This window comes from Callithrix jacchus, chromosome 16 (assembly GCF_049354715.1).
Source record: "Callithrix jacchus isolate 240 chromosome 16, calJac240_pri, whole genome shotgun sequence".
Lineage (NCBI taxonomy): Eukaryota > Metazoa > Chordata > Mammalia > Primates > Cebidae > Callithrix > Callithrix jacchus.
The window spans coordinates 54,933,357-54,958,095 of NC_133517.1; the positions used below are offsets into that span (position 1 = coordinate 54,933,357).

At 59.6% G+C, this 24,739-nt stretch overlaps 1 protein-coding gene and 2 long non-coding RNA genes across 3 annotated transcripts; 2 read left to right on the top strand and 1 right to left on the bottom strand.

The window, feature by feature from the left end:
• The first annotated feature begins 2,283 nt into the window (after positions 1–2,283).
• Positions 2,284–5,723, top strand: ARC (activity regulated cytoskeleton associated protein). Its single transcript, XM_035276718.3, has 3 exons — positions 2,284–4,302; positions 4,531–4,668; positions 4,912–5,723. The coding sequence occupies exon 1, from the start codon at positions 2,509–2,511 to the stop codon at positions 3,703–3,705; it is 1,197 nt and encodes a 398-aa protein (XP_035132609.1). The 5' UTR covers positions 2,284–2,508; the 3' UTR covers positions 3,706–4,302; positions 4,531–4,668; positions 4,912–5,723.
• A 583-nt stretch (positions 5,724–6,306) lies between these two features.
• Positions 6,307–11,844, top strand: LOC128929894 (uncharacterized). The gene is made up of 4 exons (XR_008477146.2): positions 6,307–8,610; positions 9,273–10,130; positions 10,390–10,556; positions 10,726–11,844. It is a non-coding gene; the product is annotated as an uncharacterized LOC128929894 (long non-coding RNA).
• Positions 8,893–12,149, bottom strand: LOC144579748 (uncharacterized). The gene is made up of 2 exons (XR_013528066.1): positions 11,838–12,149; positions 8,893–10,469 (listed from the first exon to the last, which is right to left on the bottom strand). It is a non-coding gene; the product is annotated as an uncharacterized LOC144579748 (long non-coding RNA).
• Between the last annotated feature and the right edge of the window lie 12,590 nt (positions 12,150–24,739).

Consider the following 24,739-nt stretch of genomic DNA (forward strand, 5'->3'; position numbering starts at 1 on the left):
CCTTCTCCAGGACTGGTTCCCTCCACACAGGTGAGGAAACTGAGGCAGCTGCACCATCTGTGACCTTGGCTCAAGTGTCCCCTGTCCTGTCTCCTTGTCAGCTTGCTGATGCCTCGGGTGAGGGTGGCAGCTGGAGGACATTGCTGGCCAGAGGCTGAAGAGCTGTGCCCTGGCATGGATGTCAGGGGCCACACAGGCTTGTAAACCCTAATGGGGCTGGCCCCTGGTCACCGAAGTGCTGGCTCTCACAATGGACACACATGCACGGTCAGCACCCAGTGCCCAGACAATACCTACAGGCTCAGGTGGGCCTCAACCCAGACACGTGGCCCTCCATGACCGCCGGCTGCACTCACCCAAGGGTGCTGGCCTCTGCCCACCCCGCAGGTGCCCACCTAGCTCCTCTCCTTGGGATTCCAAAGTAGAGCAGTGGGACGCTCCCTGTGCTGGAGGCTTCTCTGCTTGGCTCCCCTCCCAGCTCCACGGTGCCCCTCCACCCTCCCTTCTCTGTCCGCCCACTTACCTTTAATTAGAAATGCCAGGAGAGCCATTTTGGGGGAGCTTTTCCAGAAAGACATTCCCCCCAGGGGCGGAAGGAAGGAGGAGACAGACTGGTTCTGAGGCGACGAGAGGGCTCCCTGGGAGATGGGGGGGCTCAGAGGGTGGGCAGGGAACAGGGATTCCAGCAAGGGGGCACCTGTGTGCCCTTGAGTGCCTTGAACAAGAGGGGGTGTGGGGGGAGTGGAGGGCTGAGTGGGGGGCATGACTGTGTGTGTGTGGGCTGAGTGAGGGCATGAGTGTGTGGGGCAGGCTTGAGTGGGGGGTATGAGTGTGTGTGTGGGGTGGGGTTAGAGTGGGGGGTATGAGTGTGTGTGTGGGGGTGTGAGTGGAGGTATGAGTGTGCAGCCTATGTGTGTCTAAGAGGAAAGGGGCAGCTGGCGGCAGGGACAAGGTGTCTTGATTATCAGCAGTGATGTGCTCTCACCCCTCTGGCGGTGGGGAATGGTGTGTGTCATCCGTGTTGTCCCTGGGGAACATCAGAGGACCGGAGACCCTTCCCTATCCAGCCAGCATTGGAGTAACTCAGGAAGGGCGTCCCTCCCCCCGCCCGGTTGCCAGGGAGGCAGAAGGGGCCTCCCTCCCGAGGGAGTCTCAGCTTCCGGAGCCCCGCTCCTTATATGGTGCTTGGCTTCCCTCTGCCTCTCCTGATGCACCGTGCTGCCAGCACCGCCCCTCTTCCCTCCTCCCCTCTCCATTCTCCTCCCTCCCCCTCTCCATTCTCCTCCCTCCCCCTCTCCTCTTCCTCCTTTCTCCTCCCTCCCTGTCTCCCTGTCTCCCTCCTTCCTCCCCTCTTCCATCTTCTTGGAAGTCTTGGAGCCTCTGGCCAGGTCTCTGATGTAGCTGGGGCCTTTAGGGCCTAGTTCCCTTCACTGGAGGCTAAATGTCCCCTCCATGTCCTCCAACCCCGACTCCCAGGTAGCAGCTACCAGATTTCCCCAGAAACAGAGAAAAGTATTGGGCCTCACCAGAGACCTGGGTGTGGAGGCCTGGGGCAGCCCCGTCCAGTCACTGCCACGCAGGCACATGTCACTCATGCACATCAACGTCAGGGTCTGGCAGAGCTGGCCTGGCTGTTTGTCCCTCACACAGAGCCCAAGACCTGGACTCAGGATCTGGGCAGGGGTGGGTGGGATCTCAAAGCCACTTCTGGGAGCTCACATTTTTTATGCGTGTAGAGTTGCTGAGCCTCGGGGCACAGGGTTAGGGGGCTGATGGGGAGGGTCCTTGCGGGGCTGAGCTGCACACTCCGCAGAGCTGGGCAGGCAGGGGCGAGGACAGTGAGGACCCAGGAGAGCAGTGGCCAGCGCAACCCCCTCCAGACCCCCAAGAGAGAGGCGAGTGGAGAGGAGGAAACCCACCTTGGGACCCCGGAAGGGAGGCAGCAGCTGACAGCCTGCCAGGCGCTGGGAGGGGTGTGGAAGGGGGCTCCCAGTGCCCTGCTCAGTCCCTCCGGTCCCCGCAGGATAAATGAGCCCCGCCACCTGGGGTGGGAGGTGCGGAGCCCATGGATTAGTCATCCCGGCCCTGCGGAGTTTGCAGGGGGTGGGCCCTCCAGTCCCTCCGCAGCCCTGAGCCGAGTGGGCGCGGGGCGGGGCCTGCAGGGGCGCGGGCGGGGCGCTGGCGGGGAGCCTGCGGCGGAGCCAATGAGAAACGGGGCTCGGCGAGCCGGCCGCCCACGGGCCGCGCTGGCTGCATAAAGAGCCTGCGGCTGGGGCTCAGCGCAGAGCTTGGGCGCCGCGTCCTCCCTCAGCCGCAGCCGAGCGGGACCTGCCTCTCCGGGCGCGCCTAGCCAGCCCCGTCGCCGGCCCAGAGCGACAGTCAGGCGCTCCCCGCAGCTCCGCACGGGACCCAGGCCACTACCGGGCACCGCCGCCGGACCCCAGCGCCCCCCACCCCGTCCACCCCGACGAGTTTGCCGCCCGTGCGAGCGCCGGCCTCTGCGCGCAGATGGAGTTGGACCACCGGACCAGCGGCGGGCTCCACGCCTACCCCGGGCCGCGGGGCGGGCCGGCGGCCAAGCCCAACGTGATCCTGCAGATCGGGAAGTGCCGGGCCGAGATGCTGGAGCACGTGCGGCGGACACACCGGCACCTGCTGACAGAGGTGTCCAAGCAAGTGGAGCGCGAGCTGAAGGGGCTGCACCGCTCGGTGGGGAAGCTGGAGAGCAACCTGGACGGCTACGTGCCCACGGGCGACTCACAGCGCTGGAAGAAGTCCATCAAGGCCTGCCTGTGCCGCTGCCAGGAGACCATCGCCAACCTGGAGCGCTGGGTCAAGCGCGAGATGCACGTGTGGCGCGAGGTGTTCTACCGCCTGGAGCGCTGGGCCGACCGCCTGGAGTCCATGGGGGGCAAGTACCCGGTGGGCAGTGAGCCGGCCCGCCACACTGTCTCCGTGGGCGTGGGGGGTCCCGAGAGCTACTGCCAGGAGGCAGACGGCTACGACTACACCGTGAGCCCCTACGCCATCACCCCACCCCCGGCCACGGGTGAGCTGCCTGGCCAGGAGCCCGCCGAGGCCCAGCAGTACCAGGCGTGGATCCCCGGCGAGGACGGGCAGCCCAGCCCCGGCGTGGACACGCAGATCTTCGAGGACCCCCGGGAGTTCCTGAGCCACCTGGAGGAGTACCTGCGGCAGGTGGGCGGCTCTGAGGAGTACTGGCTGTCCCAGATCCAGAACCACATGAACGGGCCGGCCAAGAAGTGGTGGGAGTTCAAGCAGGGCTCGGTGAAGAACTGGGTGGAGTTCAAGAAGGAGTTCCTGCAGTACAGCGAGGGCACGCTGTCCCGGGAGGCCATCCAGCGCGAGCTTGACCTGCCCCAGAAGCAGGGCGAGCCACTGGACCAGTTCCTGTGGCGCAAGCGCGACCTGTACCAGACGCTGTATGTGGACGCGGACGAGGAGGAGATCATCCAGTACGTGGTGGGCACCCTGCAGCCCAAGCTCAAGAGGTTCCTGCGCCACCCGCTGCCCAAGACCCTGGAGCAGCTCATCCAGCGGGGCATGGAGGTGCAAGACGACCTGGAGCAGGCGGCCGAGCCTGCCGGCCCTGGCCCCCATGTCCCTGCTGAGGACGAGACCGAGACCCTCACGCCCGCCCCCAACAGTGAGTCTGTGGCCAGTGACCGGACCCAGCCTGAGTAGATGGCAGCCTGGAGCCCCCAGCCTGCCCACCACATCCAGCCTGTGGCTTTGCCCACCAGGACTTTTGAGCTGGGGCTGACTCCTGCAGGGGAAGCCATGGTCCAGCTGGGTGCCCCCCCAGGCTCCTGCCCGACTTGCACCCACTCGTGTCATCCAGATGTGGGCACCGCACCCAGCAGCAAAGAGCCCTTCCCCCTGCAGAGCTCCGCCCGGCACCTTCCCTCCGTCTGTCTTCCCGGCCTGGACCCCACCCTCCACACACTCGGGCCATCACACAACACCCCAGCTTCCTCATGCTGCTACAACGCCTGGCCCTCTGAACATCCAGAAAACCAAGTGTTGGGATGACAGGGGCCAGCAACCACCAAGCTCATGGGACACCCCATAGCAGAAGCTAGGGCAGAACTAGTGCTGAGGGAGCCTCGACTTCGGTGCCGCCACCCTCTCCCGGCATCCCCAGAGCCAGCAGACGTCCTCCCTGCCTCCCAGGGCAGCTGGCCAGCCTCGGGCAGTGCGGCCCCCTCCTCCCAGGGGAGAGCAGAAGTCACAAACGCAGCAGCAGCAGACCTGATGTCCCGGTGCCTCCTGGCCCCCCAGGTGAGCTCCTGCCTCAAGGCACCACCCACCATGGGGCATCTGAGAGCTGGCAGGACCCAGAGGCTGTTTTCTAGGAGAGCTCACCCAGCTGGGGCTCCCAGCAAGTTAGCCGAAGGGATGGGGTGGGAGTGGTGTCATGGAGGGGGCATCGGGGAGAGGGGCCGGGTGGGAGGCAGGGGCAGTTTGCTGAGCCAGCTCTCACATGGACCCGCGCTTTCTCTCCCCCAGCTCCAGTGATTCACACCCGCCTGAAGGAGAGCTCAGCTCATGACTCAGCCGTGGCAGGCGGAGGGTCCCAGAGGGGCTGAGTCCCAAATCCGGCTGAGGCAGCAGCCGGCACCCTTGGAGCCAGGAGAGTGACAGCAGGTAACCGAGCACCACCCTCCCACCCAGACCCCACCATCAGCTGTCCCTGCCAAATGAGCTCCTCCCCAGACCGCAGACACCCGGGCCCCAGGTCACTCCCCAGTGCCCGGGCAAGCTGGGAGGCTCTGACAGGGTCAGGGGCTTCTGCCCTGGGAGAGCAGCGCCGTCCATCATCCCCAGCCCCTCCCTGTGAAGCCTGCTGTCCCGCACGGTCCCTTACCACCCACTCTCCTCTTCTTTCAGGTCTCAAGTTTCTCACAAAGTCTTTGCTGCTGTGCTGGGCACCACCCACCCCTCACCTTGCAGGCTGCCTGCGTGGGAGGCAAAGCTCCAGGACAGCCCAGAGTGGGGCTACAGAGAGGAGTCGCTGCGGCAGAGGGCAAGAGCCCAGCTTAGCCCTGAGTGCCAGCGTGAGGGCCAGGGCCTGCCGCTAAGCCCGCCCTGCTGGCCGCCAGCTGCCGGCCCCCAGAGCCACTGCAGCAGGAGTCGGGGTCCTGCCTCCCTCCTAGCAGGGAAACCCCGCCCGCTGCCAGGCCATCCTCTCTGCCAGAGGCTTTCATGAGCCCCAAGGCTGGGCCCACTGCCCCTACTCCTGCCCAGGAACCCTGAGCCCAGAGCCCAGCTGCAGGAAGGTGATCCTGGAAGCCTTTGCTCCTGGGGCTCTTCCAGACCTTCTGCCCTGCCCTGACACCAGCACCCTGGTGCTAGCGGGCCACTAGCATCTGCAGCCTGAGCAGGCGCTGGTCAGGGCTCATCTTCTGCCTTGTCCACTGGGGAACTAGCCCTCAGACCACTCTGACAAGTCTTCGGCCCACACCTTGCCAGCCACACAGATTTTATTTTTGCACATAAGCCATAACCAGTCCTCACAGGCCGGCACAGGCTTTGGGGAAGCCCTGGAGCCTGTGGAGACCCTGGGAACCTCACGAGGGTGTGGCTAGCCCTGCCCCTTGCCCCACACAGACCAGGCCTTACATGTCCGTCCAGGCCCTGTGCACCTTCCCCCAAAGACAGACTCGTTTTGTAAGATTTTGTTAATAAAACACTGAAACTTCTTGGAGTGTTCATGTTGCTTTCTTCTACGCCTGGGCTGGGCAGGAGTGGAGCTACAGATGCAGGTCCCCCGGCCCAGAGAGTGACCCTGGAGACCCTAGGGGTGTAGTGAGAGGTCTCTGGGGGCTCGGGGGTTGGGGGAGGACCAACAGGGCAGCCTCCATCAGGGTTCTGGGTCCTCAGGTGGAAAGCACCCTAGGGACTCCATGCAGCAGCCCCCACAGCCCACTAGGCCTGGCTCAGTGCCACCTCTGGGCCTGAGGTGGCCATCAGTGGGGGTGACTGCTGACTGGGGGAGCCCCTGTCCATGCTGAGCTGAGGTCTGTCCTTCTGTAAGTCCTACTGGCACGTGGGGTGTACAGCTGGGTGCAGGGGGACTACAGCTAGGGCTTGCCCCACACAGCCCCACTCAGGCTCTGGAGCCCTGCAGACCCAGTTAGTGCAGACCCCGGCGGGGAGGGGACCCTGGCCGTTCCTGGCTACCGGATCATGAACTTGTCTCTCTGAGCCTCAGTTTCCTCGTCTGCAAAACAGGGCATGCTATCCTGAGGAAATCTATGCTGAAGAACTTGGAAACAAGGGTAACTTGATGCCCTGCGGGAGATCAGCCCCCCCTGCCTTTGTGGGGGACACTGAGTTCCAAGGGGAGGGAAGAGATGGCCCAGAGCAGGGATCAGCCCTGACCCATCAGTGTTCAGTGAGAAGCAGGAGACGGAATTAATTGCAAGGAACTGTCTTACTCAATGGAGGGGCTGCTGAGCCAGTCTGCAATGTACAGGGCAGGCCAGAACCGTGGGGAGTGGGCTGAAATGGGCACCTGTGGCAAAATTCCTTCTCCATCAGGGAAGCCTCAGCTTTTAAGGCCTTTCAAGGGACTGAACCAGACCCACCCAGGTCCCAAGGACGCTCTTCCTGAAAGCTCCTGTGTAACCTTCCAGGCAATGCCTCTGTTAGGGTTTGATTGAGCGACAGAGAAGGTACCCTGGCCAGGTCGACCCTCACAGCTGCCCTGGTCATTTGCTGCTGGAAGGGCCCTCCCCTTCGGTGGGGTTGCTCTGGGGATCCTGGGCCAAGACATGAGGGCAGCTGGTGGGTGGTGCCAGCTCAGCCCCTCCCACCTGGGGCAAATTGCACCTGCCGGGTCCTGGCGCTGGGCTCACTGCACCTGCAGCAGCGGGGGGCCGGGAGAGCAGGAAACAGGAGACCAAGCAGAGAGAGCCACCTGCTGCCAGGAAATGTTGTCACCCAGGCGCAGGGCTGGAGCAGGGCCTCCACGGTGAAGGGGCCGCCTCCACCTTATTCTTCTCTTGCATTTCTTTTAAATAATGAAGCTGCTGGAAGAACGGGGAGAGGAAATTGGCAGGAACAGGAAGCTGGGCACCACGGTGCTGCCTGAAAACAGTCATTGTCTTGGAAGTGCTGCTTCGCACATGAAAAGCTGGAGGCTGTTGACGCTCTTCCCTTTTAGTAACAAGTGACTCCCTGTCATTGTGGAACAGGCTATCAGAACCCTTCAGGTAATTGGAGGTGCAGCTGTGTCACTCTGTTCCCAAGTAAAGAGGCTGGAGGCTGGAGTGGGCAGGTGGGTGGTTGGGGACCGAGGGGCCCAAACCCTGTGCAGGTGTCCTGTAGTCTGAAGACCAGGTCCTGGGACAGGGTGTTCCCCGCCATAGGCCCCTCCCCACCCCTCACTGCTCCTGCCCATCCAGGTATCACAGACCACTCAGTCTCACACTCTCACCGTAGCATGGGGAAACTGAGGCACAGAAAGGGGTCGTGCTTGACTCAGGTTGGGGAGAAGCACCCAGGAAGCCCCTAGAGGTTCATCCCGCAGACCCAGCTTGGTGGGAGGCCTCGGAGCCAGGAAACACAGGTCAGATCCCAGGGCCGCCAGGAGGCTGGTGCCTTTCCATAACCCGGACTTACGGAGCCAGTGTGCGGGGCAGAGGGCAGGTGCCAGGTCCCCTTCGTTGCCTTCAAGTTTCGACAGAGATTAACGGCTCCCAGTCTCAGCAGGGTCACTGTTGAGGGCTGGCAGGTGCCTCTGGGGGTTGTGGGGAAGGCGATGGGCTTGGGAGAGTGTGTGAGTCTGCGCCAGGTGAGGTGGCTGGAACAGAGGCCCTGCAAATTCAGAGGGCGGTCTCCCCTCTGGGAAGCATGTGGCTGGGCAGCTTGTGTTCCTTCCAGAACTTCCAGGTTCCTGGACACTCCAGGCTGCTACCCAGAGGGGCAAGAGACAGCGAGGGACACGCCATGAGTGTAAGACTGAGCCCAGAAACTGCCACGGCCACCCATGGCACCTCTGCCCATGCCCAGTGACAAAATCCTGGATGCATATGGGAAGGAGGAAGGCTCTAGGTGGACAGCCAGTGGACAGAAGGCACACTGAATATCGTTTAGGGTGGTATGTGTGAAAAGCATGACATCGGCCAAGATTGCCTGGCCTCTGCCCAGGGCTCCTGGGACATCACTACATCCTGAACGCTGGGGCCTCAGGCCACACCGATGGTCTCATGTGACTTCAGGGGAGGCTTCGAGCCTAGACGGCTCAGCTGTGTGGGCACCAGCCAGGTCCACATGACAGACCCCAAGGCAGGAGTTACCATGGCTGTCAATGCTCCGTACGCCTTGACCCACGTCGCTAAGGGAGGGGTGGGTCTCATGCTATCCAGGACCCCTGGGAGGACCACCAGGAGCTCTGTGTCTAACCCCTCCTGGGCTCTGTCCACGTGCCTCTTTCCATTCTGGTTTTATTTTTTATATTTTTGAGACAGGTCTCTCTGTCACTCAGACTGGAGTACAGGGCCTCAGTCACAGTTCACTGCAGTCTCGGCCTCACAGAGTCCTGCCATCCACCCACACCAGCCTTGCAAGTAGCTGGGACCACAGGTGCGTGCCACCACACTCAGCTAATTTATTTATTTCTCTCTCTCTTTCTTTCCCTTTTTTTCTTTTCCTTCCTTCCTCCTTTCCTTGCTTCCTTCCTCTCTTTCCTTCCTTTCTTCCTTTTTCTCTTTCTTTCCTTCTTTCTTTTCTTTCTCTTTTCCCTCCCTCCCTCCCTCCCACCCTTCCTTCCTTCCATATTTCCTTCCTTCCTCTCTCCCTCCCTTCTTTCCTTCCTTCCTTCCTCCCTCCCTCCCTCCTTTCCTTACCTCTCTCTCTCTTTCTTTCTTTCTTTTTTTCTTTCTGTAGGGTTTTGCCATGTTTTCCAGGCTGGTCTTGGACTTCTGGGCTCAAGTAATCCTCCTGCCGGGCTGATTTTAATCTACATTTTTTCCCGTAGAAATCCATAGCCACGGGCATAATGGCTTCCAGGGGTGCTGGGGACCATCTAGAGAGTCATCACCTGTGAGGCAGCTGTCAGGATCCCGGGCATCTATAGTTGGTGTCGGAAGTGAGGGTGGTGCAGTCGTGTGGACTGTTCCCAACCTCACAGGTGGCAGGACTCGTTTCTAGTTGGCGAGGGTCTTTTAACTCCAGGGAGAGTTCAAGTTAGTATAGAAACTTACAAGAGAATTGTCAACAAATTATCTATGTTTTATATTTTACAGCATTTTAACACCGAAGAGAATTTGGCTGATTAGAAGCCATGGAGCACCCCCTCGATGCCAGCAGCACGAGTCCCACTGGCCTCCACCCTCTGGCCCTCTGTCTCCATCTCTCTCGGCGGAGCTGGGGAGGAACTGGTGGGGGCAGGTGAGACAGGTCAGAGCTGTGTGACTCCTGTGGCTGCTGGGTGAGGAGGGAGTGAAGAGGGTGGAACAGGGGCCAAGGGTGCTTCATAAGGAGAAGAGGAAGTTCCATGGAGAGAGGCGCTGGGCATGCGGAGCCCTTCCCTTTCTGCCTGGTTCTGGTGGGGCTGAGGTCCCAGAGTCGAGGGGGGATCAGGAGTCCCATCCCAGGTGATGCTTGAGGGCACAGAGGGGCTCAGTGCAGCCTGGCATGGGGTCCCCGCCCAGCCTCCTTCTGTGGAGTCTGCAAGGTCAAGAGGACAGTGATCTCCTCCAGGTATGGTGGCGTGCACCTGCAGTGCACACTGGCCCCACCCTGACTGCACATCCTCCCCACCCTGCCTCTTCCACGGTCACCATGGGGTTAATAGTGCTCACTTATTGCCACTGGCTGGGCACAGTGGCTCGTGCCTGCAATCCCAGCACTTAGGGAGGCTGAGGTGGGAGGATGGCTTGAAGCCAGGGGTTTGAGACCAGCCAGGGCAAGATAGTGAGATCCTGTCTCTACAAAAAATAAAAATTAAAAAAAGGCCAGGTGTGGTGGCTCATGCCTGCAATCTCAGAACTGTTTGAAGGTGAGGCAGATGCCAGTGGACTGCGTGAGCTCAGGAGTTTGAGACCAGCCCGGGCAACATGGCGAGATCCCATCTCTACAAAAATATAAAATAAAGTAGCCAGGTATGGTGGTGAGCACCTGTAGTCCCAACTATACTGCTTGGGAGGCTGAGGGAGGAGAATCACCTGAGCCTGGAAGTTGAGGCTGCAGTAAGCCCTGTTCTCACCTGAGCAATGGGAATGAGACCCTGTCTCAGATAAAAAACAGCAACATTACACTGGGGTGAGACACTTTCCGTGGCAGGCACTCCGATCGTGCTCCGTTCTGACGGAGCCTCAGTGCTCCTGGAGCTTCAGGCCGCCTCTCTCCCTCGTCCTCTAGGCAGCGCTGCGTCCTATGAAACATCCGCGGGGCACCTTCGTGTCTGTCTGCTGCTTGCCTGCTTCCTGGAGATGTCCTTTCTGGAATAAAAACATCTTTCAAGGCTAAAATTGACGACTGAGGAGCTCCTGGGCCCACGCCTCTCTGTGGCCGGCCACCACCTCTGGGTAAAGCCCAAATTTCCAGCTGTCAGGCCACTCAGCTCTGCCCTCCCCTGCCCACCCACCCCTGCTGGGGCAAGGAGCTCCCTCCTGGGCTGATAGACCAGCAGCCCATTCCCATCTCCCCTTGCCCCGAAACCCTGTTTCACCCTCTGCTCCTTCCCTCTCTCTCCAGCCCTGCTCTGGTTCCTCCAGAATCGCTTAAAAGCAAAGCTCCCAGGGAGAATCAGGTGGGTCCCCCACCCTCATCCCCAGCCTGGCCTGCCTAACACCCATGACCTGGCCTTGGATACTGCCTCCCACTACCACCCCTGTCCTCCCTCTGATCCAGCTTCTTCCTTGAGCCCTGGGCCTCAGGCAGAGGCCCTGCCTCAGTGACCTCTGAGCTCAGCCTCCTCCTCAGCTCAGCCCTGGACAGAGCTGGGGCCGGTGGGTATCCCCTACCCAGTACCTGGTCCCTTCCCATGTCCATAGCTGGGTCCTACTGACACCTGAGTCTGACCTGAGGGCAAGGGTTGGGCCAGGAGGGGCCACAGAGGCTGCTGGTGCTCAGGCAGGAAAAGCAGGGTCCATCACCTTCTGTCTTTTCTCTGAGCTGCCACCCCTCACAGCCTCAGCCTGGGGCCAGTTACCGGGCGCTTCGCGATGCTCCACAGGCCATCTTGCTCCAAGGCTGTCTCCAGAGGCAGCAGCTGCTCAGCTCAGCGAGTCCACCAGGGGCGGGGGCGCCCTGTGGACGGTTCCCAGCTATTCCTCCAGCTTGGAGGGAGGGTCAGGCCAGGAGGCTCTCAAGGCCGTCACTGGCACCACCTTTGCCTGCCTCTGGGTGACTCCCTGGAAGCCACAAAGCTGCTCCTTCTTCCAGGAATGGCCACTGCTGTGAGCTCCTATTCATCCTCTGAAGGCTTTCCCTTCTCTCTCCTCCCTGTGCCCACCCCAGGGGTCAGTGCTGTGAGCTCCTGTTCATCCTCCGAAGCCTTGCCCTTCTCTCTCCGCCCTGCGCCCACCCCGGGGATCACTGCGGTGCCTCGGCCATCCCCGACTCTCCCTGTCTGTCTTGGCGCTGCCTGATGCTCCCTGAGGACAGCAGCCCCGAGTCAGCCCCACCCCACCCCTCCCTGGCAGTGACCCCCTTGTGCACAGCTGGTGAGGGGTGCCGCTTCAGGCTGCCCATCCCCAAAGGCCCTGGTCCTGGGCTCCTGCTGACTTGTCTGGCATCTTCCGTGCCAGGAGTCTGGGCTGTGAAGGAGGTATTTTCAGCTGCTCTTCTCCCCGTAATTATCTTACCTCTGTTTTGCTGGGGTGCTCAGTGCAGCCCCGCTGAAAGATGTCAGCATCTCTCCACACTCAGGGCACCTGGGGACGATGGGACCTCTGCCCTGGGAGTTGGAGTGGCGGATGAGGGACAAGGGTGGTGGCCGCCCGGGAGCCTCCTTGGCTCACCTGCTCTCCCTGGAAATGGGGGCTGGCCTCCTCACTCCTGGATGAAGCAAGAGGCTTGTGGTCCACTCAGAATCCCCACCTCCTGGAGCCTGTCCATGGTAAGAAGGAAGCCTGAAGCCTGCATGGAGCCCCTACCTGGGGTTTGCTCTTTCCAGCACCTGCTGAGCAGGGCTTCCCTATTAAGAACAGCCGGGGTGTGGGTGGGGATTCTAATTCCTTTCCTGTGTGCATGGAGGCACCTGTGGGAAGCGGGCCTGGGGTGAAGCCGGCTTCTCAGTCAGAGGAGGGAAGGGCCTGCCTGAGGCAGATGGCAGAGCAATGGCCGGGACCTGCCCAGGACTCTGGAGTTGCCAGACCATATGCCCCCTCAAGTCTGCCTGGGGGGCTGTCTGGTGGTGCCCAGTGACTCCCCTGCCTTTTTTGGCTCCCCTTCGCTCGGCCTTCAACACAACACACCCACAACAGCCCCTTTCGCCACCATGGAGTGGAGAGTCACTCCATGGCAGCCTGGAGTCACTCTTCCTCCAGCACCGGAGGCCCTAAGAAGGGACCCTGACACGCCCCGGCAGCTTTTCTCAGCACAGCTTCCTCTGACCAACACCTCCCCTGCAGCCCAATCCTCTACCTTCTCCAGGTAGAGCCTGAGCTGCCTCCTCCAGGAAGCCCCCATGATGCTTGCTCCCAGGTGGTTCTTAAGGAAGTCAGCAGTCCTGGACACATGACTAGATTCACAGCTGGGCGTGGATCCTCAGTCTCTTGAGACTGCAGGCACAGGAGGAGGCTGAGGCCCCACCTGACACACCCACACCCACCCCAGCCACCCCAGGACGGACCTAGTCTCCTGCTGTGCCTGTCCTCTGTGGTAGAGCCTCTGCCCTCATCCACCTGCTGATGCCCCCTCACCCCCTGTGGTGGGCAGAATGGCCCTCCAAAATGTCCTCATGTTAGATTCCCGGGCACGGGCAGCTCAGCTGCTCCTCAGCGGACCTCGACGTAAGTTGGTTATCATCTATGTGGCCCAGCATGACCGCAGGATCCAAGGAGAGGGTGTGGCCATGGCGCAGGCCAGGTGCTGCCAGGCGACCACAGCTGGACCTGCCAGGGCTCCAAGAGGACGCTCCCCTCGAACCTCCCAGGGGAACATAGGCTGCAGACACGTTGATTTTAGACCATTGAGCCCCAGGGCTGGCCTCCTGACTCAGAGAGCCGTGAGACAGGAAAGGCGTGCTGTCTGAGCCACTGCATCTGTGGCTGCAGCAGGGACCCAGCACAGCCTCCATGATGCCTGCTCTGTGCTGGACTTGCCAGTCCAGCGTCCCAGCATGGGGCAGATTCCCTCCTGGCTTCAGCCCTTCCCCTTCACCTGATTGTGTGGCCCCTCTGGGCCTCAGTATCCTCATGGTAAATCAGAGTGATGAGGGTGTCTCCTGGGGCTGCTGTGGGGCTGACATGTGGGTCAGATAAGATCCCAAAAGGTCAGCCCCGCCAGTAGGACAGCTGTGGAGAGGGGCAGGTGAGCACTGTGTGGTCAGGGCTGCCTGTCTGCTTCCCCCTTTAGAGCTGAGACCAGAGGGTCAGCTGGGGACCCAGTGTTGAGTCTGGCAGCCCTGCCCAGGCCCCTTGCATGCTGGCCTTGGGAGCTACCCCTTGGCCTCTGTGTCTCAGGCCCTGTGTGGCAGCTGGCACTGGCCAGTGCTGTTTACGTGAGTGGTGATGGCGGCTGCACCTGCTGGGGCCTCCTCAGTGGGGCTGGGGCCATCCCTCCACTGCCCTTTCCCGGACTGCTCATTTTGTGAGGTTGTTGTTCTTTATTTGGTGTTTCTGCATTTCTACTCTCCTCCCCTCCCCCACCATCCAGGCGTTGCTATGGGAACTGGGCTGAGGTCCCCGCAGCATCCTTGATAGATGGGTTTCAGGCCTGGGCGGGTGAGTCGGGGGCTTGGGGCCTTGGGTCTTGAGGTTGGAATCACGAGGTCCAGAGGAGGCAGAGCTGTCAGACACCCATTCCTGCCCTGCATACAGTGCTCCCACTCAGGGGACAGCCCTGTCGCTGCCACCCCTTGCTATTACTGCTGTGGGCCCAGCTCCTGTTATCTTTGGCCAGATCTCCTCTGTCACAATAGCTTGGGCTCTGTCCTCGCTGCCTGCTCTCTGACCTCCCCTTTGACCTCTGCAGGAGGGAGCCAGCCACACGGCCTCCCTGTGCTGGGCATCTGCCTCCCCACAGATGATCAGATTCGCATGGTGACACTGGGGACTGGCTCCTGCAGATGCTGGACACAGGTCCCAGCAGAGTCCTTGGCTTCCCTTGCTCTTACCTCGGTTTCCCCATCCTGCAATGGCAGCACTTGGGCCATTGCCAAGTCACCAAAGCCACCTGCAGGTAAGCAAAGGGGAGGGAGGATGGTACAGAGGCTGAGTGGAGTTGGCACCAAGCCACAGCGCATCCTGGCTCTGGCAGCAGCCCCTGCCTGCCACGGGCCTCCCGCCCACCCGGGAGCTCCGTGCCTGGAGTCCCAATGAGCCACGTGGTTGGAAGGAGAGCCTCTGGCTGGGCTTCTGAGGCTGCTGCACTCCTCCCTCCTCAGCCCCCACACGGCCCACTGCCTGGCCAGGGATGCAGAGCTTAGGGAGGGGGCCAAGGGGCTGGGAGGGCAGGCTGGGGGTGGGAAAGCTCTGAAGGGCCAGAGGCCAGGTCTGCAGAGAGGGGCTCTAAAGAGGGGCCTCACCCCCCAGGTGGGCTCCAGGCCATGCCTCGCCCTCAGACCACGCTCCAGCCCTGACAGCATCCTGATGGCGCCTGGCCAGAGGCTGGAATATGTCCTGCATGGGGAAGATTTTTGGATATATTGGGTTAAATAAAATAAATGATTCAATTAATTTCACCTCTTTCTCTTCATTTCACCTCCTCCCGCAGGAGCGAGGGCGGGGACACCAGCTAACCGGGATGAGCTTTCTTCCTTGGTGCAGGGCTGGGTTCAGGTCCAGGTGAACCCCAGAGGAGGGTGGGGCTGCATTTGCTGATCATGATCTTGCTGAGGAGGGCCAAGTAAAGGGTGTCCCTGGTGTGCTGGGAGCCCAGGCATCCCCAGCCAGCTTCCTCCCCTCTTGAGCTGGTGGCCTGGTGGCCCGGTGGCCCAGAGGCCCTGGACTCTGGAGCAGACCCTGGGAGGCCACGCAGGGTCAGCTGGGAGGCCTGTGAGGCCCAAGGCAGCCTGCAACAGAAGGGCAGGGGCAGTGCTCTTTCATCTAGGTCAATGGGGGGAACTGGTGGCAGCCTTGGCCAGCCCCTCTTCAAGCAGCTGGGATTCTGGAGCCCAGGGCCAACTCCACCCTTATCCCATCAAAAATCGTAACTGAGCCTCGGGGCTGGCAGGGAGTGAAGGAGCTGCTTCTGTGGCTTCCCTGTGTCTCCATTCTCCCATGATGGGCACGCAGCTCCCAGTTCCTGCTGCAGGCCTGGCCGAAGACAGCCTGTACTTCCCTCCCCAGGTCCTCCTCCCTGGGCCTGAACCAGCTCCTGGGGTTGGCTCCTCTTGCCCTGACTGTGGCTCTCTCTTGGGTCCGTCTCCCCAGCAGCCCTGGCAGGCGGCTGCCCTGTCCCCTGGAGCTTGGGTTAAAGAGTCCTTCCCGGAGGAGGGCGGAATCTGCATTCCCATCCAGCCACCAGATGACACCTGGATCGGCTCAGTGAGGAGCACTTTCATCAGACCCTGGGCTGCCCCGTGCCTTGGGTGTCCCCTCTGCACACGGGAGGCCAGGAAGCCCGTGCTTTGGGCCTCTGTTGTCCTGAGCACCCTGACGGGCAGTCCAGAGCTGGCCCTCAGGGAAAATGGTCCCAGCGTCCTCTCCCCACAGGGGCTGGGGCCCTTTTTGTTCCACTGAACCCCGATCTTTTTCAGGATTAGGCCAAAGAACCAGGAGGGTCTCAGCCACAGATGCTTGCAGCCCCCTGCTCCAGAGGGTGATTTTTCAGCTCAGAGAGCGCCCCCCCTGCGCCTAAGCAGGAGAGGGCAACATGGTGCTTGAGCCCTCAGGGGCTCTCTGGGCTGGGCCTCATTAGAGGACCCTCGTTCCTGGTGTCCAGTGGTGCCTAGGTCCTGGACACTGGCTCTGTTGGATGCTGGTGCCCAGGGGTCCTTAGGGAACTTCCTGTCCCAGATGCCTCGAGGCCTGCTGAGTGATGGTGCACAGTCCTCAAGGTGCCAGCCTGCTTCTGTCCCCAGATGCACTGTCCAAAGCAGCCTGCCAGGGGTTGCCATGTCCTCCATCTCCAGGGCGTCCCAGTGGCCAAGGCCCGTCTCCATGCTGGGCAGAGTTGAAGGGCCAAAGAGCTTGGCAGATCAGAGAGGGCATCTTCTTCCTGGCCACCCACTGTCAAGGGACCCCATCTTCCACTGACTCAGAGGTCTGTCCTCGTCCATCATGGTAGCAGACCCACTGTCCTGTGATGGCTCCGTCTGTGGACTGCACATGGAGGATCCCAGGGTGGGCACTTGGTTACGGGCTGGTGGCAGCTCTCTTCTGCATCCGCTTCTGAATTCCTTTCAGCTTTCTTCTTCCCTACGTATGTGGGGTGCTCAAGCTTTCTGGTCATAACATTTTACTGGTTCTCTCCTCAATGAGGTAATGTTTTGAACACGTGTGTGTTTTATATGTGTATGTGTGAAATGTGCATGTTTGGGCCAGAGACCCCAGAGTACCTGCTCACCTTCACCCCAGCACCCATCTAGGCTTGTGGCCCTCCTGCTGCCTCGGGATCGCCTGGGGCCTGCCCCATCCTCCCCTCTCACGGACTTGCAGCGCCTGCCTTGGCCCCATTAGCACTGCCCTCATAGCTCCCTGGGGTGGCTCCCCCAGGCACGGAGGGGTCTTGGGTACCAGAGTTGACCCTGCTCTTTGCCCCACCTCGGCTCCCCTTCAGTTCTGGGGTCGGGGTCATCGCCCAGCACCTTGCACTCTCCCACCCTGGTCTTGGGGCAGTGCCAAGACAGCCCCTCCTAGAGCCTCTCCCGTGGGATTTCTCCCCCAGCCCAGTACTCCAATTTGCAATTCACTCGCTCCCCTCCCAGGACAGCCTTTGGCCCATTCCTGCACCCACCTCCCACCTTCGCAATCCCTGGGAGGGCTCAGGAGGGGTCCCTGCCCTTGGGAGCCTGTGGGTCAGCCAGAAGCACAGGGACCATAATGACCACAGAAAGAACCCGCATGTTCAGGACGAGCTGAGAGGTCCTGGGTGATCACCCACTGAATGCCCCCACCCTCGAGGCCACCATCACCCTCATGGCCCAGCCGTTGAGTGCAACCTGGTCCTGGTGCCAACAGCCCCCATGGAAGCCCCACACCTGGCCAAGGGCACTGGGGGTGGGTGTGCAGGAGGCCAGGGGAAGAGGAGCAGGCCACAGCCTCGACCAAGGAGCTGGGGACCAGAGGGAGTGGGATGCAGGGGATGGGGCCCGGACCTTCAGGACCCACCTGCACCAGGGCTGGTACCAGGGCCGGCAGGCGTGGCCAGGCAGGGTCACCTGGGTCCTTCTCTTGGGAGAGAGTCTTTCCTGCCCTGCCCTGCTCCACCCTCTTGACCCCTGCCTGTGTGGGAAGGGCAGGAGAGCAGAGGGGAATCTGAGGCCAGAAAGGGGCAGAGGACCAGGCTCCCTGTTGGTTTCCCGCCCAGGCTCTGTCCAGCCACCCTTGCCCCGGAGCTTGTGCTCTGACCTTTGGGCTGTGACTCTGCCGTGGATACACCTGGTGTCCCCTCCACTGGACTGGCACTGGGGCTTCACTGCCCCGCCCTCACAGAGCAACAGGCTCTGGGCCAAACCTGGTGGACAGACCCACAGAGGAGGGTATCGATCCCAGGGCTAGCATTGAGGAAAAGGTCAGGAAGGCCCCCGGGAGCCTCTGGGTGAACTCCTGTTAATCCCCACTGTCTTCTCCAAGCACCTGCCCAGGAAGGGATTGACAGAAACAGACAGGGAGGTGCCTTTAAGTCAGGGGGCCACCTTCCAGGACAGGCACCTGTGCGGGAGCCTTGAATCTGGACAGTCGTGGCTAGGGCCTCTCTTGTTTACACATGGAGAAATGGTCACTTTCTGGATGCCAGATCCAGATGCACAAAGACTGACTCAGGGAGAAATGCACCGTCATGTCTATCCTCTGGTGGGTGCCCGGTGGAAGCCACCTCCTCCTGGCAGCAGGGCGGCAAGGCAGCGAGATGGGGAGGGTGCTCCCCTTGGCTGTGGGCCACTGCAGGATGGGGAGGCCAGCCTCAGAGAGGGCCTTCCAGGTGGTGGCCGATCCCACAACCTCAGCCCCCTCCGCACACCTACAAAGCCCTAGGAACCCCGTGGGGGAAAGACCCACACTTCCACCTTTGCCCTGCACAGACTCTCGGTGACCCTGGGCGGACAACCGACCTTTTCAGAACTCTGCTCCCTGTCTGTGGAGACAGGATGGTATGGTGATGCTGTGGCCTGGGCCTGCCCTGGCGATGTCTGTGGCCGAGAGGAAGGGTGAATTTACCTGGGCAAAGGAGTAGGGGTAGCTAGGAGCAGAAGAGAGCTGGCAGATGGTCCTGGCTGAGGAGCTCCCCCAGCCAGGGGAGGGGCAGCAGCCTCTGGTTGAAGCTGAAGCAAAGCCCCGTGGAACTCCTGCTCCAGCCCCTCCCAGCCCACTTGCCTCCTCAGAGCCAGGCCAGGCACCCCTGCCCTCCTGCCCACCCTTCAGGATGAGAAGTCAGCTTGCCTCTTGCCCCACTGCCCAGGGAAGAGCTATGAGAGAAAAAACTTTTTTAAAAAGTAAAATCATGATCCATTCAAACATGAAGTGGACACGTGTCAAAGACTTTTTCAACCCATGAATTCATGAGATAGCCAGCAGAGAATTAAAACCAGCTCATAATTTAAAAACCCACCAAAAAAAAAAAAAAAGAAAGAAAGAAAGAAAGAAAGAAAGAAAGAAAGAAAGAACTGTAGGCCCATATGGTTTCACTGGAGAATTCTACCAAATGTTTAAAGAATTAATGCCAATTCTGCATGATCTGTTCCAGAAAAAAGCAGAGGAAGGAACACATCCCATTTCACTTTATGATGCTAATGTCACCCCAATGCCAAAAACAAAGAAGGTACAAAAAAAAGAGAAGGAAAGAAAGCTGTAGACTGGCAGCCCCGTGAGGAGAGCTGCAAAATCCGTAACAAAATACTAGCAGGTAGAGGTAAAAGTGATCAGACACTGTCACCAAGCGGGGCTCGCTAAGGACACGAGGCTGGCTCGGTTTGAAAGTCAGGCAATGAAGCCCACCATATCACCGGGCTATATCACGATGTTATAGCAATTGAGGCCCCAACGTTTTTGATAAAAATCCTTAGAAAAATAGGAATAGAGGAAAAACTCTCAACTTGACAAAGGACATATACGAAAAGAAGAAAAAACCTTAAAAAAGTTAGAGCAAACATGAAGCTGCTGGTGAAGGCCAGGATGTTTTCCTCCTAAGAGCAGAAAGTCTTACTATTATAGTAATGGAAGTTCTAGCCACTAAAATAAGGCAAGAACAATAAATCATAGACATACAGACTGGGAAGGAAGAATTAAAACTGTGTCTGCAAATGGCACAATTATCTGTGCAGAAAATCTTAAGAATCTACAAAAACTCCTAGAGCTAATAGGTGGCCTCAGCAAGGTTGCGGGACACAAGATCGACACATGCAAATAACATACAAATGCTGGAAGAGGAAACAAACGAAAATACAATGCCCACTATGGCTGCTGAAATAAAGAGGAAATGCGGCCGGGCGTGGCGGCTCACGCCTGTAATCGCAGCACTCTGGGAGGCCAAGGCGGGTGGGTCACCTGAGGTTGGATCAAGAATAGCCTGGCCAACATGCTGAAACTCCGTCTCTACTAAAAATACCAAAAATTAGCCAGGCGTGGTGGCAGGCACCTGTAATCCCAGCTGCTCAGGAGGCTGAAACAGAAGAATGGCTTGAACCTGGGAGGCAGAGGTTGCGGTGAGCCAAGATCACACCATTGCACTCCAGCCTGGGCCATAAGAGCGAAAGTCTGTCTCAAAAGAAAAAAAAAAAAAAGAAATGCTTAGGTGCAAACCTAGCAAAGCATGTACATGACAAAAGCCTGGTGAAAGAAATCCCAGAAGACGAGAAGAATGGAGGGACACACCATCTTCAAGGCCTGGAGGACTTAACACCGTGTGGACGTCAGTTAAACCAAGGTGATACTCAGGGTTAAAGAAATTCCTATCAAAGTCCCAGCAAGGCTCTTCTTTCTTCTCTTTCTTTCTTTCTTTCTTTCTTTCTTTCTTTCTTTCTTTCTTTCTTCTTCTCCTTCTTCTTCCTTCTCTTCTTCTTCTTCTTTTCTCCTTCTCCTTCTCCTCCTCCTCCTTCTTCTTCTTCCTCCTTCTTCCTTTCTTCTTCTTCTTCTTTCTTCTTCCTTCCTTCCTTTCTTCTTCTTTCTTCTTCCTTCCTTCCTTTCTTCTTCTTTCTTCTTCCTTCCTTCCTTTCTTCTTCTTCTTCTTCCTTCCTTCCTTCCCTCCCTCCCTCCCTCCCTCCCTCCCTCCCTCCCCCCTCCTCCTCCTCCTCCTCCTCCTCCTCCTCCTCCTCCTCCTCCTCCTCCTCCTCCTCCTCCTCCTCCTCCTTCTTCTTCTTTTGGAGATGCAGACAAGGTGATTCTAAAATTTGTATGGAAAGGCAAAGGAACTACAGTAGCTAGAACAATTTTGGAAAAAAGGAATGAAGTGGAAGGAACGTGTCTACCAATTTCAAGACTTGGTAAATAGCTGCCGCCATCATGACTGCGCGGTTCTGGTGGAAGGAAGGACACATGGCAGAATAGCGTAGACACCCAGAAACGCCTCGTGCTGCCCAGCCCAGCCCCGTCCTGCCTGCCCAGGAAGGGGCGAAACTGAGTGCCAAGCACAGCTGCAGCGCAGACCTCTCCTGCTCCCCCACGGCTCCCACGTGCAGGCAGCCCCTCCTCGGGGTCCCCAGACCTGGCTGAATTCTCTGGGAGAACAGGGTGGGCCAGGGGCCCAGGGAGCTTCCCCAGCACAGGCTCGACGGTCCTGTAGTTGCTGACTTGGGCAGGACTGTACGTGCACAGACCTGCATTCCTCCACTGCTGAACCTGGGCGATGGCTGCCTCTCTCTGAGACACACTTTCTGCTGTCTCCTTTCTACTATATCTTCTGTGCAAAAGGGTCACTTTAGCCCTGGGGACTCCAGGGGCTGCCTGTGCCTATCCCATCTCCACTCAACGAAGGGCTTGGAAAGGCATCTCCTCAAAACCTCTGTGGCTTTGGGGAGATGTTTTTCATGATCACTACCACTGAGGGGGAATCTGGGGTTTTATGTTACCCCTACCCTGCATCCCTTCCCTGCCTCATACACATGTTATCAAGGTAGTGAGCTCCCCAGCCTTGGTGACAACCAACAAGGGGCCAGATGGCCCTGGGCCGCAGATGCTCTGAAAGAGACTCTCATCCTGAGAACAGGGGCCTGAGGTTTGGCTGAGACCAGGCAGCTTCTCTGTAAGTGAGCTGGTCCTTTCACAGGTGCCTGGCTGATAGGTGGGTACAACCCCAGTCACAGAGAGGCAGTTAAGGGAAGAGATGAAGGAATCATCATGTGACTGTCAACTTCTGGGGAGGCTGAGGGCATGCAGAGGCCACTATGAGAGGAAATACCTCCTTTCTCCCCTCCACGGCTCCCGCCATCCTCCCTCCTGCGGCTGGCACCTTGCAGCTTGTGCCAAGGCAGTCCTTGGCTCTGTGTGTCAAAAAAAAAAAAAAGGAAAATCATTAGAAATAATAGCATCCGCCTCTGAAAGAGCTGCCAGCTGCCTTCCCAACACCCACACCCCATCTTCCTCACTGCAGAGACCAAGTTCTGTCTGAGGTGACTGCGTCCTCTCCCAGAGCACCTCCCAGGTTCTTGCCATGTGGCGCTTTTCTTGCTGGTGAGAAATGGGAAGCTGCAGGGCGGAGCTTACAGGAGAGCAGCTGACATAGACCCTTCACCCTGTCTGCTTCGTGGGGTGGAGATGTGATGGTTGGAGGTGACGCAGCCATCTTGGAGACAAGAAGAAGAAAAATGTTAAGACTGAAGAGGCAGGGTCTTTGCGGGGGAGCGTGGAGCTTCCAAACCAGTCCTAAACCGCCCATTCTTTCTGGTTACATGAGAAAACGGCCACTTATTTAAGCCAGTACAGTCAGGTTGAGGTCAGTGTCAGCTGATTAGAATTCTAACGGGAGCAGAAGCCATTGGAGCCCCTTGCTACACGCTCTGGGCTTCCCTCCGACTCCTCTGCAGCGGCTGCCAGCCCCTGCACCTGCTCACGGCTCCCCACGGCCCCTGCGCCTGCTCACGGCTCCCCACAGCCCCTGCGCCTGCTCACGGCTCCCCACCGCCCCTGTGCCTGCTCAAGGCTCCCCACGGCCCCTGCGCCTGCTCACGGCTCCCCACGGCCCCTGTGCCTGCTCACGGCTCCCCACGGCCCCTGCGCCTGCTCACGGCTCCCCACTGCTCCTGCATCTGCTCACAGCTTTCCACTCACACTCACTCTTCTTTCTTCTTTGCTTTAGGACCACCTCCAAAGAGTGGGGCCAGACCAGCAGGTGCAGGTGGGAGGGTGGTGCAGAGGAATGAACATCCCTGGAGGTTCTCAGACCTTGGGGGAGCAGAAGTGAGTATGTAAACAGGCCAGTGTCCCAGTCTCCAGGGCAGCACACCCCTCTGAGGGCCCCAGCGGCCCCCCAGCAGTGACCAGCTCAACAAAGAATGGTGTGTGGCTCTTTGTCCTTAACTGATGGGGAAGCAGCTGAAGGATTCCACGTCTTTTGCCAAGCAGACAGCTTGGAAGGGTGGTGGCGCCTGTGGCCCGGTTCACAGTCACACCCTGAGGCTCGGCCGCTTCGGGCTCAGGAATGTGCTGCTGAGCAGGAGGGGCAGGAGGGGCCCCTGGTCCTGAGAGCTCTGCTTCCCTGATGCTCACCACCTGCCCCCCGCCTCCCCCAGTGAGGCTCCAGTCATCTGGGGACCCAGAACCAGAAAGAAAGGGGGTGGGAGGGAGATAGCAGGTGGTGTGTGGGGTGGGGTAAGGGGAGAACTGCCGGAAAGTCAGAAGAGACAGACGCAGGAGCAGGTGAAGTGGGTTTTGAGGACATGCCGCTGAGTGGCCCTTGCAGAGCCTGAGGAAGGCCCTGGAGCTTGATAGGGCCGCCTCGACCCCTCGTGCTGTCTCCCAGTCTGGGCCACACGGATGCCACTGTGACTGCTGAGTGGAAGGGAGGCTCCCGCCCGCCCAGCCCCTCGCCCCTTCAGCCTCCCCACCTGGCTGTGCTGCTGTGAAGCCTCCCTTCAGTCCTAACATGAAACCTCAGCTCCCGAGCTCTGCCTTTCTAAAGGGCTCTGCAAACAGGCACCACTCGCTGCTGCACTGCGGAGGCCACGTGCGTCTCTTGGGCCTGGCCACCGAGCCTAGCACTCCTGCCACCAGAATGGCTGCACCTGTCCCACTCTGGCCTTCAAATACTGTCCCCTCTGCTATGAGACCTTTTCCTTCCTCACCACTTAGCAGACTCCTGTCTGTGCTTCAAGCTCCAATCCAAAGCCCCTTCCTCTGGGAGGCCTGCCCTGATTCTCTCCTTTGGCTTTTTTGGATGGCTCTCCCTTTACAAGCCTGTCTCCCCTCCTGGGCTTCAAGCCCTCAAGGGTGGAGACGGTCTTGGTCACATGTTTTTTCCCCTTTCCCAACGTAGGACAGAGCATTCTGGGCACTCAACTATTCTCTGCAGAATGCGTGAGTTGGCGGGTGACAGCCCTGCTTGGGGAGCCGTGGGTTCAGCTAAGATTCGGGGGGAGCCTGTGCTCACCCACCCTGTGTTCTGCCGAGATGACCCCTCCCCACACAGGAGCTCCATGCTGCCTGTGCCACCCTGTGCCCCAGGTCCACAGCCCCCATCCCTTCTGTGATGTAGCAGTGGGTTTAGCCACGCCCTACCTGTCCCTACTGGGGGCATGTCATCCCGGGAAAGCCCTCTGAAGATGCATGGGCCGTCAGTGATGCGCCCGAGGGCAGCTGCATCTCTGGCCTCTGGGCTGGCTCCCTTCTGCACATCAGTCCTGGACTGTAATCTCAGGCAGCGGGGCTGGCTCGGGGGCTGGATCCCAAATGACAGTGAGCCCAGACCCACGGCCCAAATGACAGTGAGCCCAGACCCGTGGCAGGAGCCAAGGAGGCCGCCCCATCCGTGATGTTCTTTGTGCCCTCCAGCCTCTTCCCTGGGGTGGTCAGGGGCGGTGAGAGTTTCTAGGAAGGGAAGCCCCTCCACAGAGCCCTGGCCAGTGGCCCTTCCTGGGACCCTTCCTCAGACAAACTGGGGGCTCCGTCTCAGGGCCCCTATCTGGGTTGGAGTGCAGTGGCTTCCTCAGTTCCCAGAGCTGCCTCTATCTCAGACTCGGGGCCACATGGGCTCAGGAATTCCCTCAACTTCCTGCAGAGTCTGTTGAGGCCGAAATCCTTGGGGTGAAGCCCCTCAGCCTCCAGACTGTTGGAGCTGGCCCCTCACAGGCCCTTGGCTGCTGGACAGGCTTTCCTGGGATGCAGTCCCCACTGACCCTGCAGACAGCAGCTCAATGGGTCCGGATGCCTGCGGGAAGGTATCACCCCCAACCCCGCATGGTTGCAGTGGCTGGGCCCACCTATGGGGGGGTGCTGGGCAACCTGGTCCACTT

What these genes read in the sequence shown, in the direction of transcription:
- ARC (XM_035276718.3), top strand. Translation starts at nt 2,509, where the DNA reads ATGGAGTTGGACCACCGGACCAGCGGCGGGCTCCACGCCTACCCCGGG.